Here is a 16,488-nt window from a genome sequence, read left to right on the forward strand (position 1 = left end):
TTTTTGAATGCAGTCGAGGAACATAGAAGTAAAGATATAAATCTTCTGAATAGAAATATTAAAATTAAGGGAAGCACATCTAGAAAGCACCAATGAAAAAAGGTACAAGCAAAAAAAAGAAACAGTATGCAAAATATAAAGAGCAAATAGCAAACATAGAAGCAAGCGTCAGTCCTTTGTACATCAAGATTCACATGCTCCAAATCAGCTCAGATCTGAAAAGTTGGTGGAAATATGTAAGAAACTATCGGCATATCTTTCCATTAGAGAGGGACTCTTGGTTTTGTATAATTGGAGGGTAACCATTTCACAGGGTAAGGGGAAAGGGGATCTCACATCAACTACCAAACTCCATGTAGAGACTGAACCTGATAAAAATAAATAAAATGGGAACATAAAACTACTGGTGTACATGGCGTTTTCTGAAAAGATAACTGACTGGTCGACTTTATTGCAACTAAATACACTGAATGTATTTGATTATATCAGAGATTGTAGGAACTGCCGATGCTGGAGTCTGAGATAACAAGGTGTAGAGCTCGATTAGCACAGCAGGCCAGGCAGCATCAGAGGAGCAGGAAAGCTGACGTTTCGGGTCTGGACCCTCCTTCAGAAAATTGTATGTCGTCCTTAGAAGAATATTTTCCGGAACCATCTCATTGACATGGACTTGTGCAGAATTGAAGATTGAGGAACTTCTAGTATACGCCTCATTTTTGTTCGAACTCCTCGGAGATCCAAAATTCCGGGAAAGGTGAGAGGTGCTTTCTCAAGTATTCCAGAAATTAACTTTTTATATATGAAAAAGAATTGAGCTGTGCAGCAGAGGTCGCTACTGGCAAAATGTTTGAAAAGCGTTCCATTCAGATTATTGTTACTCTTTGTTAGTTTAATTGAGAATAATTCGATCCTCAATGATTACACAACCCGAGTATTTTATTAAGCTATTTTCTCAGAAAAATAACTAAAGAAGACCAGACGTTTGGAAACGGATTATGTGATGGTGACCAGATTGCGATCCAAAATATCAACATACTTACATAACTTGTTGTTTTAAAATGCTTAACTTTTGTTCGTTGAATTGAGTTGCAATTACACGTCGTTAGAACAATACGATTAGGTATGTTATCAAAACAACTCTCAGTTAGCCTGAATTAGAATTAAATAAGCATTCAACTACCTCCGAGACAGTACTGTTTCTTTTCACTTGAAACTGACCTCTGTCTGATCAGCGGAACGCACTTACTCTTACAGATATTTAAATGATTGCTCCTTTCAATACACTGACAATTATCAGATTGAGAATGTGAACGCCCGAGAAATATGTCAGCAACTACTACAGTCTTCGCTAATGCCTACGCTATGAAACGCAGTCTTCTTTGCAGTATAGTGTATAACGCCTCTATATTTCACCGTTTCCCGCGATCAAACGGGATATATTTGAAATGTTGCAGGATACAGCAGTCTGGCTCATATAAAAACAAAACGACTGCCGCATCTGCATCGTTCTAATACACAATGTTACAAACCGGAAGCAGCACATCTGTATCATGCAAACGAGGATCGCTGATGAGAACATGTTTTCAAACCAGCGTTTATTCTTGCAGTTGATTACTGAAAGTAACGCCAGTTTGGACGGCCTCCTCCCACAGCTGCAGCAATGTCTGGATTGAATATTACAGGAGTTGAGGTGATCCCTGCTCTGTAGAAACATCTCGACCGAATCCTGCAACAACAGCTGGACTGAGCACAGCAGCTGTAGTAAAAATTAATACTACAGCTGTAGTATCACCTGGAATAAATCCTCCAGCAACATCTGGACTGAGCACTGCAGCTGTAGTAAAAATTAATACTACAGATGTAGTATCAGCTGGAATAAATCCTGCAGCAACAGCTCGACAGTGCAGTGCTACTATAGTAACAGATGGATTGAACCCTGGAGCTGTAGTAACAGATGAATTGAACCCTGGAGCTGTAGTAACAGATGAACTGAAGCCTGCAGGTGTAGTATCAGATGAATTGAACTTTGCAACTGTAGAAACAGGTGAATTGAACCCTGCAGCTTATAGTAACAGATGAATTGAACCTTGAGCTGTAGTAACAGATGAATTGAAGCCTGCAGCAACAGCTGGATCCTGCAGCAAGGCGGTGATGACGTCAGGTCGGCTGCTTTAAAAAATGGTGGTTGATGTGGAGTCAGGAAATAGGAGATTTCGAGACGGCTCGGGTTGTGGCAGACAGCAGCAGCAGCAGCAGCAGCAGCAGCAGCAGGTAAAGTTGCCCAGTGAGAAGCTGCAGCATGTCCCGAGACTGTGCAGTGGGCTTGGTGCTGAGTGAGCAAGAGGAGAAGCGCTTCTCCGACCTTTTCTCATTCACTCTGCCAGACGCCGACACAACAGGCAGAGTTGCAGCCGGAGCTAAAGTTGGCGAGTTATTCCAAGCCTCCCAGCTCTCTCCAGACACTTTGCACCAGGTAAGTAGAGGAGCTTTTAAAATCAGTTCAACAATGTGTTCAGTTGTTTGCTGAGTGATTGCACGCAGTGTGTTCCTGTGGACGTCTGCAGCTGTTGTAAGGCTAGAACTTTTAAACTGTGTCTTTCTATGTTTTCCGACGCACGTCTTTACTGTGAGTGGGTGTTTTTTTTCAGTTTTCAAGTTGCTACGAGTTGCTCTCTCGTTTACGGCTGAGTTGGCTGAAACAAAAATGCCTCCCGTGTTTCAGTAATTGTAAAATGGGTCCGTTTTATTTAATCGTTGTATTCATACAATCCTGTGGGCTAAATGCGAATTCTGTCACTATGATACATTGCAGTAACGACAATCGCCACAGACCTGGATCAATTCAGTTCGCGTATTTATGAAGGAACGTCCTCTTCCAACATATTTCTGCAGTCCCTGCTATCTCTATTCCATATTTCTGATTTTTTTAAAACAGAAGTTCTAAACCTTGTACAGCCCGGTAATTGAGGTGCTGGCTTGTGTTAAAGTCGAATGCACATTGCTGAAACTATAAGCATTTTTCTGTTTATTCCCAGATCTGAGCATTGCTGACACTTGCCCATTCATAGTAGCATTTGTGAAAGTGATGGTGCTCCATCACCTTTGATACTCCACTGGGAATGTGAGGTGGAGAGTTTCGGACGATTTCACCCCGCCACATGGAGAAACCATGACATCAATTCAATTAGGAGCAATGTTCTTCTAGCTTGTGGTTGCAGTGTATGGCTAGCTTATTGCACTGCACGGTGTCCTTGAGATTGATGCACGTTCACGTGCATGTCCATCTTAAAGCCAGCAATTCTTGGGCCCAGCTTGTTTTGATCCCTGTGTAGCCCATTCCCAATTACTAAACGGAAAGTACTGCAAATGCTGAAACCTAAAATAAAAGCAGTGCTGGGAAAGCTCGACAGGTTTGACAGCATCTGGTGACAAAGAAAATTAACGTATTGAATCTTACTTGAATCATCAGAAGATAAACTCCAGGACTGAAGAACAGCTATTTTGGACTTTAAGTGTTGTCTTTATTTTTCTGTCTGCAGATGTTGCCATACCTGCTCTTATTTCCCCCAGAACTTTGTTTTTACTCTGGTCCCAATTGCTGTGTGGCACTAGCTTGGAGGGAGTATTGATCAGGTCCTTCCAGATGGTAGGGGATGTTCCTTAAGGAAGTGCTGGTAAAGAAACTTGTTGCAAATCAATAGTCTTGCATATAGTAGCTGCTTTGGACACTACAGCTGTAACTAAGATACTTATTACCAGTCAGTTTGGTTTTGGGCCAGTGCTGACCTCCACATGTGGCCAGTGAGTCAATGATGATAATCCAATTGTCTGTCACTTGGAGATGATTTTGTCCATCCCTTGTTCAAGCTAGTTATTGCTTGACACTTCTGTAGCACAAATTCTTGTTGCATGAAGGTGTGGACTGTTTCACTGATTCAGAAATTGGAAGTGGAACTGAACACCAATGTGATCATCTGTGAACATTCCAATTTATGGAGGGATGCTCATTGATGAAGCAGCATAGAGGAGATCAGCTGATCTTAATGGATCAATTTTCTATTATGTGGTAGCTTTCTAATAGTTTGCTAAAGGGCTGGATCTGTTTGGCTAGTGTTGTTGGAGCAAGAGTTCTGAACCAGAATAAGGAATTTGAGTCAAAATCTTCATGTCCATAGCCCTTTACCAGTTCTTGGTGTCAGGTTGGGTTTTTTTTGTTATTGATTCATGGATGTAGATGTTGACTGGCCCAGCATTTATCACCCATTCCTAGTTGTCCTTGAGAAGAAGGTGGTGAGTTCCCTCCTTGAATTGATGCAGTTAGACTCTCAAAACTGTTGGGGGAAGGAGTTTGAAGACTTTTGACCCAGCAACAGTGAACAGGAACAGCAATATATTTTCAAGTCTGGATCTTGAAGGGGAACTTGCATGTGGTAAAGTCTCCATTGTACCTACTGCCATTGTCCTTCTAGATGGTAGCCTTTCTGGTTTTAGAAGGTGCTGTCCAAGGAATCCTGGTAAATTTCTGTAGCGCATGTTGTAGATAATACACACTATTGCTTCAGAGGATCAGTAATGAAGGGGGTGGATGTTTATTTGTCAATATGTTGCCAATCAAACAGACCGCTTTGTCCTGGATGGTACCATGCTTCTTGAGTGTTGTTTGGAGCTGCAATCTATCACGTGCCTGACTTCGGCTTTGTAGATGGACACGTTTTGGGAAATGAGGAGAGTTATTCACTGTAGGATTCCTAGCTTCTGACTTGCTCTTGCAACTACAACATTTTGTATAGAATTCCTACAGTGTGGAAGCAAGTCATTCATCCCATTGGGTCCACACCGAACCTCCTGAAGAGCATCCCACCCAGACCTAACCCCACCCATCCTATCTCTAACCTGCATTTCCCATGGCTAAACCACCTAGCCTGCATATCTCTGGACACTATATGGGAAATTCAGTATAGCCAATCCACCTAACCTGCACAGCTTTGGACTGCGAGAGGAAACTGGAACACCCAGAGGACACCCACACAGACACAGGAGAATGTGCAAACTCCAAACAGAAAGACAGTCACCCGAGGATGCAATTGAACCTGGGTTCCTGGTGCTGTGAGGCAGCAGTGCTAGACACTAAACCACCATGCCACCCACAATAGCTAGTTTGGCCAGTGTAATTCAGTTTCTGGCCAATGGTAACCCCCCAGGATGTTGATAATAGGTAATTCAAAATTGTGATGCAGGTCATTGAATGTCAAGGGGCAATAGGTAGATTCTGTCATTGGAGATGGTTATTGCTTGACCCTTTTGTGCCATGAATGGTGTCATCCTAACCTGGATATTGTCAAGATTTTGCTGCAATTGGATGTAGACCTTTTCAGTATCTGAGGAGTTATGAACGGTACTGAACATTGTGCAATCATCAGTGAACATCCCCACTTTTGACCTTGTGGCCGAAATTAATCGGGGACACATCCCAAAATAATTGGGAAGCAATGGGTTAGTTGCTTGGTATGAACTACATTGTAATTAGCAAGCTGTTTTATGTATTAATATAATTTTGAAGCCATAATATTGTAAGACTCATTTAAATTGCATACATAAATAATTTTGCAAAGCCTTTTGATAGACAGTTAAATTGTTATAACAGAATGAGGTGGTTATGAATCCATGTTTTCCCAGTGACTAAATAGAATAGTCCAGACAACACACTTTAACTAAGTAGTTAAAGTGGAGGTTACTGTAACTTCTGCAACTTTTGGAAGATAATGTGCAGAATAGTTTAAATTCTGATCACTCATCCGCAGTATCAGACCAATGGCTGATAGTCATACTACATGGAAACAAACCCTTCAGTCCAACCAGTCCACGCCAACCATGTTCCCAAACTAAACTAGTCCCACCGCCTATGCTTGGCCCATATCTCTCCAAACCTTTGCTATTCTTGCACTTATCCAAACGTGTTTTAAACGTTGTAACTTTACCTGTATCCACCACTTTCTCTGTCAATTCATTCCACACACAAACCACTCTCTGTGGAAAGAGGAAAAAAAGTAGCCCCTCATCCTTTTTTAAACCTTTCTCCTCGCAACTTAAAAATATGCCCCCTAGGTTTTGAAATCCCCCCCCCCCCCCACCATCCTAAGGAAAAGACCATTGTCATTCACCTTATCTATGCCCCTCATGATTTTATAAACCTCAGTAAGGACACCCCTTAACTGCCTACATTCTAGTGAAAGAAGTCCCAGCCTTTTCAGTCTATTTTTAATATCTCCATTCCTCCATTCCCAGTGACATCCTACTAAATCTTTTCTGAGCCCTCTCCAGTTAATAATAATCTTGCTGTAACAGGGTGACCAGAGCTGGACTTAGTACTTCAGAAGCGGCCTCGCCAACGTCCTGTAAAGCCTCAACATAACATCCCAAATCCTACACTAAGGTTTGAGTAATGAAGGCCAGCATGCTAAGTGCTGCCTTAACCACCCTGTCTACCTGAGATGCAAATTTCAAAGAATTATGTACCTGCGTTAACTTGCTGAGAATGACTAGGTGTTTGGGGAATTTATTTTCATACCAGCCCTATAGTGTGTATAGTTTTCAAAACAAGAATTCCAAAGGAATTATCTAGTGTGAAAAGGTGCACTGTATTCATCCCTGATAGACAATGGGGGAGCTATTGTGTTACAGTGGGTCATGTCCCTGCCTCTGAGCCAGAAGCTACAGACTCCAATCCCATTCCAGAACTTGACAGGTACATTTGTAATGTAACCAAACAGGTTCGTTATCAAGCTGCAAGTCCTTCCAGTATACCATGGCAGGCAGGAACAGCAGAAGAGTTTCCTGCTAAGCCTTGCTTGATTCAGAGTGACATTCTTTCAACCTGCAGCATCAGCCAATAGGTGATCAACTTCTGCAAGCAGACACCAGCACATGCTTTGTCCATCTAAGACAGCACTAGGTGTGGGAAGCAAAAAGGTAGCAACAAGGCATTTCCTTGTTATACAAATCAAACTTAGTTAAGCTTAAAATGACCCCACAAAGCATATAAAAGAGAGGCGATCTGAATTTAATCTATGTTTTGGTATTTGACATGATGATTAATGAACACAAAATCAGAGGAAATAATGTTGCTCAACTGGAAAGACGGCTGGAAATAAGCAAAATGTTGCAACACTCGACAGGCCTGGCAGTCTGTTTTTGAGAGAAGAAGGTTGCGTTGTTTTGGGTCCATGAACCTGCTTTGGAGGGGATGCAGAGAAAGTTTACCAGGATGTTGCCTGGTCTAGTGGATTTTAGTTATGAGGCGAGGTTGGATGAACTCTGATTGTTTGCCCTGAAATGACCGAGGATGAGGAGGGCAACCTGATAGATGTCGGCAAACTTATGAGAGGTATAGATAGGGTGGATAGTCAGAGGCTTTTTCCTAGGGTGGAAAGGTCAACTACAAGAGGACACAGGTTCAAGGTGAAAGGGAGAAAGTTTTAGGGGAGAAGTGCAGGGAAAATTTTTAACCCAGAGAGTGGTGGATACCTGGAACGCACTGCCAGTGGAGGTGGGGGAAGCAGGCACGTTAGCAACATCTAAGGAGTATTTTGATAGACCCATGAATGGGAAACGAACGGAGGGATAACGACTGTACGTGGGCAATAAGTAGCAGGCCTAAATAAGGATTAGGAATCAGTGCAGGCTTGGTGGGCTGAGGGCCTGTTCCTGTGCTGTATTGAATTGTATTGTAACCTTTGTTTGGTGTGGAGGAAGAGGGTGGCTGTTAATTGCTGATGGTTATACTTAATGATACACTTAATGATATTCAGAATCCTCTCTACTGCCTTCACTTTTTGCATTCTGCCTATGTACTCTAGATGTGTACTTAGGCCAACAGTAACCTGCTGCTGGTGTTCACAAAGATGTTATTAAATAATCCAAATTCTGACCCAGAATCCTATTTTTTCTGTCACATACAAGATATATTTCCTGGGATAAGGGGACTAATCTTATGATGAAAGTTGCCAAGTTGAGCGGAGAGATTTATAAAGGACATGAGGGGCAAACTTTTTTTACAGAGTGGTTCATGTGTGGAATGAACTTCCTGAGGAAGTGGTGGATGTGGTATAATTACAACATTTAAAAGATATTTGGATAAGTACATGAATTGGAAAGGTTTGGAGGGATATGAGCCAGGTTTACAATACAGGAGGTTCTGCTATAATGCGTGTTCCAGCAACACGAATTGGCTATAACGTGACTGATGAATAATTGAGCGCTATTTCTAAAACGCGAGCTTGTGTTGGCTACAATGTGATTCCATCAGTGCACAGAGGAGTACACTTCAACATCACGTGATTGTTTCATAGGCTTTCTCCTGAGTGTGCTCAATATTAACGCCGAAAGAGTCTCTGTGCCAGCATCACATGATCACTACACTTTCTGTGCGAGGTACAGTACTTTTGCAAATTCTGCCATGTTACACTCAAATGCCAGGGCAAAATGACAGTGTTAGCAAGAAGTGTCCTGGTGATAAAATTGTGGATGGTGAATGTAAAAAGCCTATAAACACTGGAAGAGAGGTTAGATGTTATAAAGCATTTTGAGTGTAATGCGAGAACATGTGATGTAGTTTGCATAACAGGAATAACGGAGTCTACCTTGCGCACCATTAGAGACAATGCAAAAAAGATTAAAGCAAGCCGTATTGCTGGAACAAGGCTGAGTGCTAGCCAATCTGTGAGGTCACAGATAGGGGAACTTGAGGAGATGAAGCGGCTTCTAAGTGTGTGGATAGAAGATTAAACGGAAGTGGTCTGGGACCACCGTTCTCTCCATGAAGGAGGAAGCCATATCAATTTATGATGATCTAACAAAAAGAGCTGAAAATCCTGCAGAAGTGCCTGCCTTTAGTGCTAGCAGTGGCTGTTTTGCTGGTTTTAAGAATCACTATGCTTTTCATAACTTTACGTGATATGGCAAAGCTGCCAGTGTAGACAAGGAGCGTACGATGGCATTTCCTCCCATAGTAAAAAAACTAGATGAAGAAGGCTACAACTTAGACCAAATTTTCAATTTGGATGAGACTGGTTTATGCTGGAAGCGAATGCCATCAAGAACCTACATTTTGAGTGAAGCAGACCCTCCAGGCTTTAGGGTGGCAAAGGACCAAATGACTGTGTTGCTCGGTGCCAATGCTAGTGGAGACTTAAAGCTTAAGCCTGTGGTGGTGTATCACTATGCCAGCCTGTGAGCCTTGAAAGGTTACCTTAAGCCTATTCTAGGCATCTACTAGGTCAAACAAGACAACAAGGTGCAGGGCTGGATGAACACAGCAGGCCAAGCAGCATCATAGCTACCCCAGGTCAAACGAGGTTGGTTGAAGCAGGAAATTTTTTTCTGACCTTTTTTATTGTTGATGTTTTGGAAGAAGTTTTTAGAAAGAATCGCAGGAAAATAAAATTTAGATTTCAAGTTTTTCCTCATCCTTGATAATGCACCAAGCCATCCACCTAACATTTGGTGAGCTTTCTGAAGACAAAGTGCTATTTCTATCCCCAAACACATCCTCTCTCCTTCAACCCATGGACCAGGTACAATAGCAGCTTTTAAAGCTTATTATTTAAGGTGTACATTTGATAGGCTCATTGCAGCCACTGGGGGTATTAAGGACAGTGTTCTTCAATTTTGGAAGAGCTTTAACATCAGGAATGCAATTTGACATTATTGTGGAGGCCGGGGGGTGATGTCAGTGAGGACTGCTTGCATGCAGTTTGGCAGAAGCTTCTCCCAGATTTTATTTCAAGATTTTAAAACGTTTGATCTATCAGGGGAGCTCCAGAGAATCAAAGAACATTGTGTCGATCTTGCAAAGCAAGTTGGATTTGAAGAAGAGAGTGAGGATGTTGAGGAGCTGCTTGAGTCCCACTGTGAAGATCGCTCTACAGCTGATCTACAACAACTTGTCACTGAGGGGGAAGCGGAAGCTGGAGATGAAGAAGTAGTAGTCCAGGATGCAGCACCATGAGAGCTTTCCACTTCTTCAGTTTTGTCTTCTATCCTGAGGGAAATTGAGAAGCAGTTGCAGCTCGTGGAGGACAACGATTACAATGCAGAATGCAGCAGGGTAGCAGCTTGTGGAGTAAGATCTTATTTGATGCCGCATAAACAATTTCCTCATGAATGAAGAGTAAGGGCAAAGCAACAAAAACTGGATGGATCTCTTTTAAACCAACCCCCAAGAAACAGTCAGACAATGAACCACAGCCATCTACTTCTGGATTAACTTTTTTTTTGCCCTAACCCCGCAACCACAGCTGCACCTGAAGGTGATGATGATGACTACCTTCAGTCCCTGCATTAACAACAGAGCAACCTCCAAAACCACCTCCCCCATCAAGTCATCTTGACATTATTTTCAAGATAATGTGTTAAATTTACCACTTTTTATTTCATTATTAGATATGAATAAACATTCTATTCAAACTGGTTATCCTTTTGTTTTTAGGCTTTTGAGTCATTTATGAGCGTTTTTAAAAAATTTTATTTGTTTTAGATTGGATTTTGGATTTTGTTTTTGGTGGTCTGTACCTAACCCAGCTTTTCCCATAGGCCCTGTTATTTCTATAGTGTGATTTTTCTATAATGCGAATGTTGCACAGGACGCAACTATTGTGTTACAGCAGAACTGACTGTATGCCCTAGGCATTCAACCATTTAAATTACAATCATTAGAATTTACAGCACAGAACATGGTTCTTTAGCCCAGCTTGCCTGCACTGGCTCTGTAATAGTGCTGCCAAATTAATCCTTTGTCCTTCCCTTGTGGACTTGCAACTTTTTCTTCAAGTGTTTATTCAATTCCCTTTTGAAAGTAATGGAAATAGATTCCATAGTAACTTTTTGGGAAATGCAGAACTCGCTGCGTAAATAGGTTTTTCTGCTATGACTTTTTAAAACAAAAAAATTCTTTTTTTCCTTTTTTTTTTGTAGCATTTGAGTATTGTTCATTGGGCCAGCATTTATTGCCCATCCCTAGTTGCCATTGAGAAGGTGGTGATGAGCTGCCTGCTTGAAATGTTGTTGGTGTAGGTAGGCCGTCAATGCCACCAAGGAGGGAGTTCCAGGGTTTTGTCCCAGCAGCACTGAAGATCCGTAATGTGTACTTAATTTTGTTCAAGTTTCTATATGTGATGATCTATTTCAGGAGGATAAGTGACTTTGACAGGAGCTTGCAGATGGTAGTGTTCCATGCTTCTGCTGCCCTTGTCCCTCTAGTTGGTAGTGGTCACGGGTTTAGAAGGTTCTGTCTAAAGAGCCTTGGCTAATTTCTGTGATTCATCTTCTCAGTGATGCACGCTGCTACTAATGAGTGTAGGCGGTGGAGGGAGTGAACAATTGTTCACAGGATGATAATCAAGCCAGCTGGTTTTTCCTGTGTGCTGTTGAGCTTCTTGAGTGATCTGCATCCATCTAGCCAAGGGGGGAGTATGCCATGACAGAAAATGTCTGAGAAGCTCAGCAGGTCTGGCAGCATAGATGTTGCCAGACCTGCTGAGTTTTTCCAGCAGTTTCTAATTTTATTTCGGGTTTCCAGTGGCTGCAGTAGTTTGCTTTTTATTTGAGTATTCCATCGTAGTCTTGATTTGTGCCTTGTACACGGTGAACTAGTTTTGGGAGCTCAGTAAAACTGAAACAAACTTCCCCACTTTTTTAAGGAATTGGAATGTAAAAGACTAACATACTGTGAGCTTTGGTTCTCTTTAAATTTCAAAAATACTTTTTTTTTCATAAAAATATCTTTTTATATACATGTGATAACAGTGTGGAGCTGGAGGAACACAGCAGGCCCAGGCAGCATCAGAGGAGCAGGAAAGTTGAAGTTTCGGGTCAGGGCCCTTCAGATTTCTGAAGAAGGGTCCTGATCTGAAACGTCAACTTTCCTGCTCCTATGATGCTGCCTGGGCCTGCTGTGTTATCTCTGACTCCAGCATTGGTAGTTCTTGCTATCTTTTTTTTTATATACATGTGTCTTGATATAAAGATATCTGTCCAATAACTGAATGGAGCCCCATTTAACTTTGGCAGAAAGATTTTAGGTGGTGGTCTTTCCCCACTGCCTTGGTGGCAGCTGCAGTGTGTTTGCAGGTTAAGCTTTCAGTTATTGGACCCTTCCAGTGTCTCAAATATGTAAATATAATCCTGCATAAGTAAGAAGTGCTTTGGCTTGTGTTTGCAAATGCAGGGAATGCCAAACTTCCAGTGTTTGACTGGTTCATGTGCAAAGACTGTACAGAAATGCTTCACTAACTGTGTATGTATGTATGTATAGATATGTTATTATATAAATGTTGTCCTATATAAGTAAGGATTGCCTCTGGATTTTTTTTACAACTGCAATGAATGCCAATCTTCTAATATCTGTTTGTTTTACATGCAAAGACTGGACAGAAATAGTCCAGTAACTGTGTGTAGATACAATTTAATTTGTGAATTATGTCTACTTTTGCAAAAATAAAATAAAGGCAGTTCCCTCTCAACAATGTTCAGTGTAAGCTACTTCCACTGTCACAGAATTACAAAACTGCTGTAGCACAGAAAGAGGCCTTTAGCCCATCAAATCTGTGATAACTCTCCAAACAAGCAATGCACCTAGTTTTCTCCCTACAACTATGCACATTCTTTAGAGTCACATGTTTTAGGGAGACAAATATCTGGCAAGATTATTTTTGGCTGAATTCGTTTTCCATCAACAGTTTCCGGAAGGAAGTGCACATTGGTTGAGTATAGAATACAGATTGTGACTTGAATAACCTGCATTGGGATGTTCTGTTTCACTGAGGGCTAGAGGGAACATGTGAAATCTTCAGTCAGCGAGGAGCTATGGCTTTGTGGAAGGTGGATAACACCACTGATAGCCTCTCTGCTTCACTTGGGTCCCTTCTGTCATGTGTCTGAGTGAATGCCTGCCTGAATTAAAAAAAGTTTGAACCCAGTTGAGGCTCTGTAGGAAGCATAGCAGCCTGTTCGTGCAAGTGTCAGCCCAAGCAGCATGTAGGGCCATCACCAATAAATCACATGGTACTCCTGTTGGATCTATATTCAGCATACTCTTTTGCTATGTACTAGCGAGTAACCCCCATCACTCTTCTTCATTGTGGCATTTGTAATTCAGAGGCCCAGGCTGGTGCCTTGGAGACACCATAGCAGCTGGTGGAATTTAAATTCAATTAATAATTGTGTGGAGCATTCAGCTAACTTCAGTAACGGTGACCATGAATCTAACTTCAATTTGTCATTTGAAAATAAAACCTAGCTGGTTCACCGATTTATTCTTACCCTACACATGCCTCCAGACGCCACCCCGGCACTCACATAAAATGTGGTTGACTCTTAACCGATTTCTGACGTGGTTCTCAGCTCACTCAGATCAAAGGTAGTAAGGGACGGATAACAGAAATGCTGTAGTGACATGTGAATTGTAGGCTTTAGTCAGGCTTATGTGAAGTAGAAAAGTGTAATCTTGGCACAAAAGCAAAAATCCATAAAAGGAAGGAGTATTTGAAATACCGAGGCAATTACAATCAAGGAAATTAAATTATTACCGAAAAGCTGTTATCTGAATTGTGTTGCTTCGGTGAAATAAGACAGGAGCAAAGACCGTTGGTTTAAAAATGGGCAGCATGTTCTCTGATGTTTTTTCAGGGCCTAGGATGTATGCACTTTTTTATTTTCTTTTAAAAATCTGCCAGTAATTTTCGTAGTGTCTGTAATCATTTCAATACTTGATTGTTATCAAAATCATCTTCAACATCCAAAGTGCACGTAATTTAGTGCATAGAACTGGTAGATTTACATTGTTTCTCCTCTTGCGGCCAAGTTTACACCATTTAAACAACAACATAATCTTGCGTTTTATATAGTGCCTTTTTTTAAGGCAATCAAATGTCCAAAGGCACTTCAAAGTCGTAGTGTAAAGTAAGCTTTGACAAGTCGGTCACATAAAGAGATGTTAAGGCAGGCAGACAGCCAAGAGCTTTGTCAAATAAGAAACTTCAAAGGAATATGTTAAAGTGGGAAAGCAGGGGAAAGGTTCAAGGAGAGAATTTTCAGAGCTCAGGGTCTTGGCCTACTGAAAGCATAGCCACCTATGGTAAGACGATTTAGAATCCAGGATACTCATGCCAGAGTTTTTTACCTCCAGGGTTGTGGAGCTAGAGATGGCAGTGTGAAGAAAGGAAGCAACAGAGGGATTTGTAAACAAGGATGGGGAATTTTAAAATTGAGCCTTTACTTAAGCAGGAACTGATCTATGTTATCAAAAGCAGAGTAATGGGTAAATGGAAATTAGTTGGAGTTAATTCTTCAATTTGTATGATCTCTGGTTAATGGAAGATAGAAATCGGCCTGTTGGATATGGAATTTTCGATATGCAGTCACCTGGTTCCATTCTTGCCTATGTAACTGTAGCAAGAGAAGCGTGTACAATAGTTAATCTTCTTGCTCTTGCCCTACCAACTCTGGTGTCTTGTCTTTGATCTATTTAATGTCACTTGGCAACGTCGTTTGAAAAGACAGTCAATGCTGCATGTACTCTGACACCCTACCTTACGGCCACTTTTTTCAATCTGTGTGTAGTCAGATTGTTTGTTTGATATTAAGTGCAGAGTTTTTTTTTCCTCATTTAGTTCTTAGGGCATTGCAGACCTTTTTTGTTTTTAGTTCATGCTACAAACTTTGTTCCACTGGTGCATATTCCACTCCTTCTCCTCGGTTGCCCTCTGAGGCTGAAAAAGACTTTTTAACATTCGGATCATACTAAATCTTCACATCTGCGCTGTCACTAAGACTACTTATTTGGAACACAGTAGCATCGCCCTTATTTCTTAATAATTAAAAGAGATGGCTCTCATTCCTGATTGTTATCCAATGGGAATTCCTACAATCACATGTTGGCTGAATAGAGAATACCACATGAGACTTCTTTCATTCAGGATTTAACTACAGGAAGTGTCACAATCCCACAGGTGATTTTCTTCTCTACAAACCAACACTTAAAAGGCTGGTCATTTACTTTGAGCATTAGAAAGAAGTTTGCAAGGATACTATAAACGGCATACAAGTCAACCTTTTAAAGCCTCAAAAATACCTCTGAAAACATTATAGGCCAAGAAAAGAAACAGGAACATGCAGTGTAGGAGATTACCATTTTGATTGTTGCTACAAGCAGTCTGCTCTGAATGGATATGTGCTAAACTGCTGCACACCTTCACAACTTAACAAATATCATCTGTTTGGTACCTTGCACCCAGTAACTAAGGTATCCATTTGTGAGATGAGATTCTGAGGCTGAATACTGATGCACATATAGCATTAAAACAAAACCAAGAAGTGTGGAGGATGGGAATCTGAAGCTAGAACAGAAATTGCTGGAGAAACAGTGGGTCTGGCAGAGCCTGGGCACAAGAGTCACTGGAACCAAAAGGTTAACTCTGGTTTCTCTCTCTCTCTCTCCACGGATGCTGCCAGACCTGCTGAGTTTCTCCAGCATTTTATTTTGTTTTTGCATGTATATCATGTATATAGCAGAAATAACTCCAGAGGCTGGTATCTTGTTAACAAGTCACCCGTTTATTTACATGTGCAGTGTACATTGGCTCTGACCAGCTAGCTCCGAGCCTGTCTCTAGAGTGAGAAGAAACACTGAGACTCCTGTTTTATATCTGTCAGCCAGCACTCCCTGATTGCCGGTTGGGGTTGTTAACCTGGACCAAACTCCTACTTGAGGAGATCCACCTGGCCAATCTTGTTCCAATCACTACAATAGTATATGCCAAAAACCTGAGAAGTGGGGTCGACTCCTACACTGAGAATTCAGCAAGTCCCGCTATTTGTGTGCCTGTCCTTTGCAATTTCACTGTGTATGATACTTGCTGTACACTCTTGTTTTTTGCCCACTGCAAATCTAACCTTTACTTCCTTGCTGTTTTTAATTGAAAGAAGAGAGAACTTTCTTTCTGAAGTAAAAGTGCATGTTGTGAGTGCATATGTCCATCATGTTCACTGTTTGCAGAAATCATTGGTGCAATTAATTAATCTCCAGAAACAAGCAAGATGGTGGCAGAGTAGGGCTCCTGAGTGCTTGTCTGCGCTGACTCTCGCTCTCTCGCGCTCTCTCTCTCTCCTTATTTTCCAGCTGGGGGACTTTGACCATTGGCCATGAAGCAGAAGGTGTTCCTGGGCAGAAATCTGGCAGTCAGCAGCATTGTGGTTTCATTGAAGCCTGGAGCAGGACTCTGCAGCGAGGTGGCTAATGGAGCATGTCAGTGGTTGGGGGCCCAGCACAAGCCAGGATGGCAGCAGCATTCAGGCGGTGACTGGTGGCACAGGATGGCAGAAGTGGCAGTTGGGGCCGAAGCTTTGCAAGTGGTAGTGAAACCTGGCGTTCCTGATTGGTGGTCATCGGTGAAGGCAGCTGGTGTGCCCAGGTGGGTCTTAACTCAATGCTGG

At 41.8% G+C, this 16,488-nt stretch overlaps 1 protein-coding gene across 10 annotated transcripts in view; it reads left to right on the top strand.

Moving 5' to 3' along the window:
- Window positions 1–566: 566 nt before the first annotated feature.
- reps2 (RALBP1 associated Eps domain containing 2) overlaps window positions 567–16,488 on the top strand; it is a 362,214-nt gene continuing 346,292 nt past the window's right edge. For 8 of the 10 annotated variants that reach the window (XR_007263185.1, XR_007263186.1, XR_007263187.1 and 5 more), the window contains exon 1: window positions 567–2,473. Coding sequence is in view for 6 of the 10 variants with exons in the window: in XM_048602680.1 (XP_048458637.1) it covers window positions 2,300–2,473 (174 nt within the window). In the remaining 4 variants the exon portion in view is untranslated. The remainder of the gene's footprint in view (window positions 2,474–16,488) is intronic. The other 2 variants (XM_048602677.1, XM_048602682.1) reach the window with 2 other exon arrangements.

Source organism: Rhincodon typus, chromosome 11, assembly GCF_021869965.1.
Source record: "Rhincodon typus isolate 14 chromosome 11, sRhiTyp1.1, whole genome shotgun sequence".
Lineage (NCBI taxonomy): Eukaryota > Metazoa > Chordata > Chondrichthyes > Orectolobiformes > Rhincodontidae > Rhincodon > Rhincodon typus.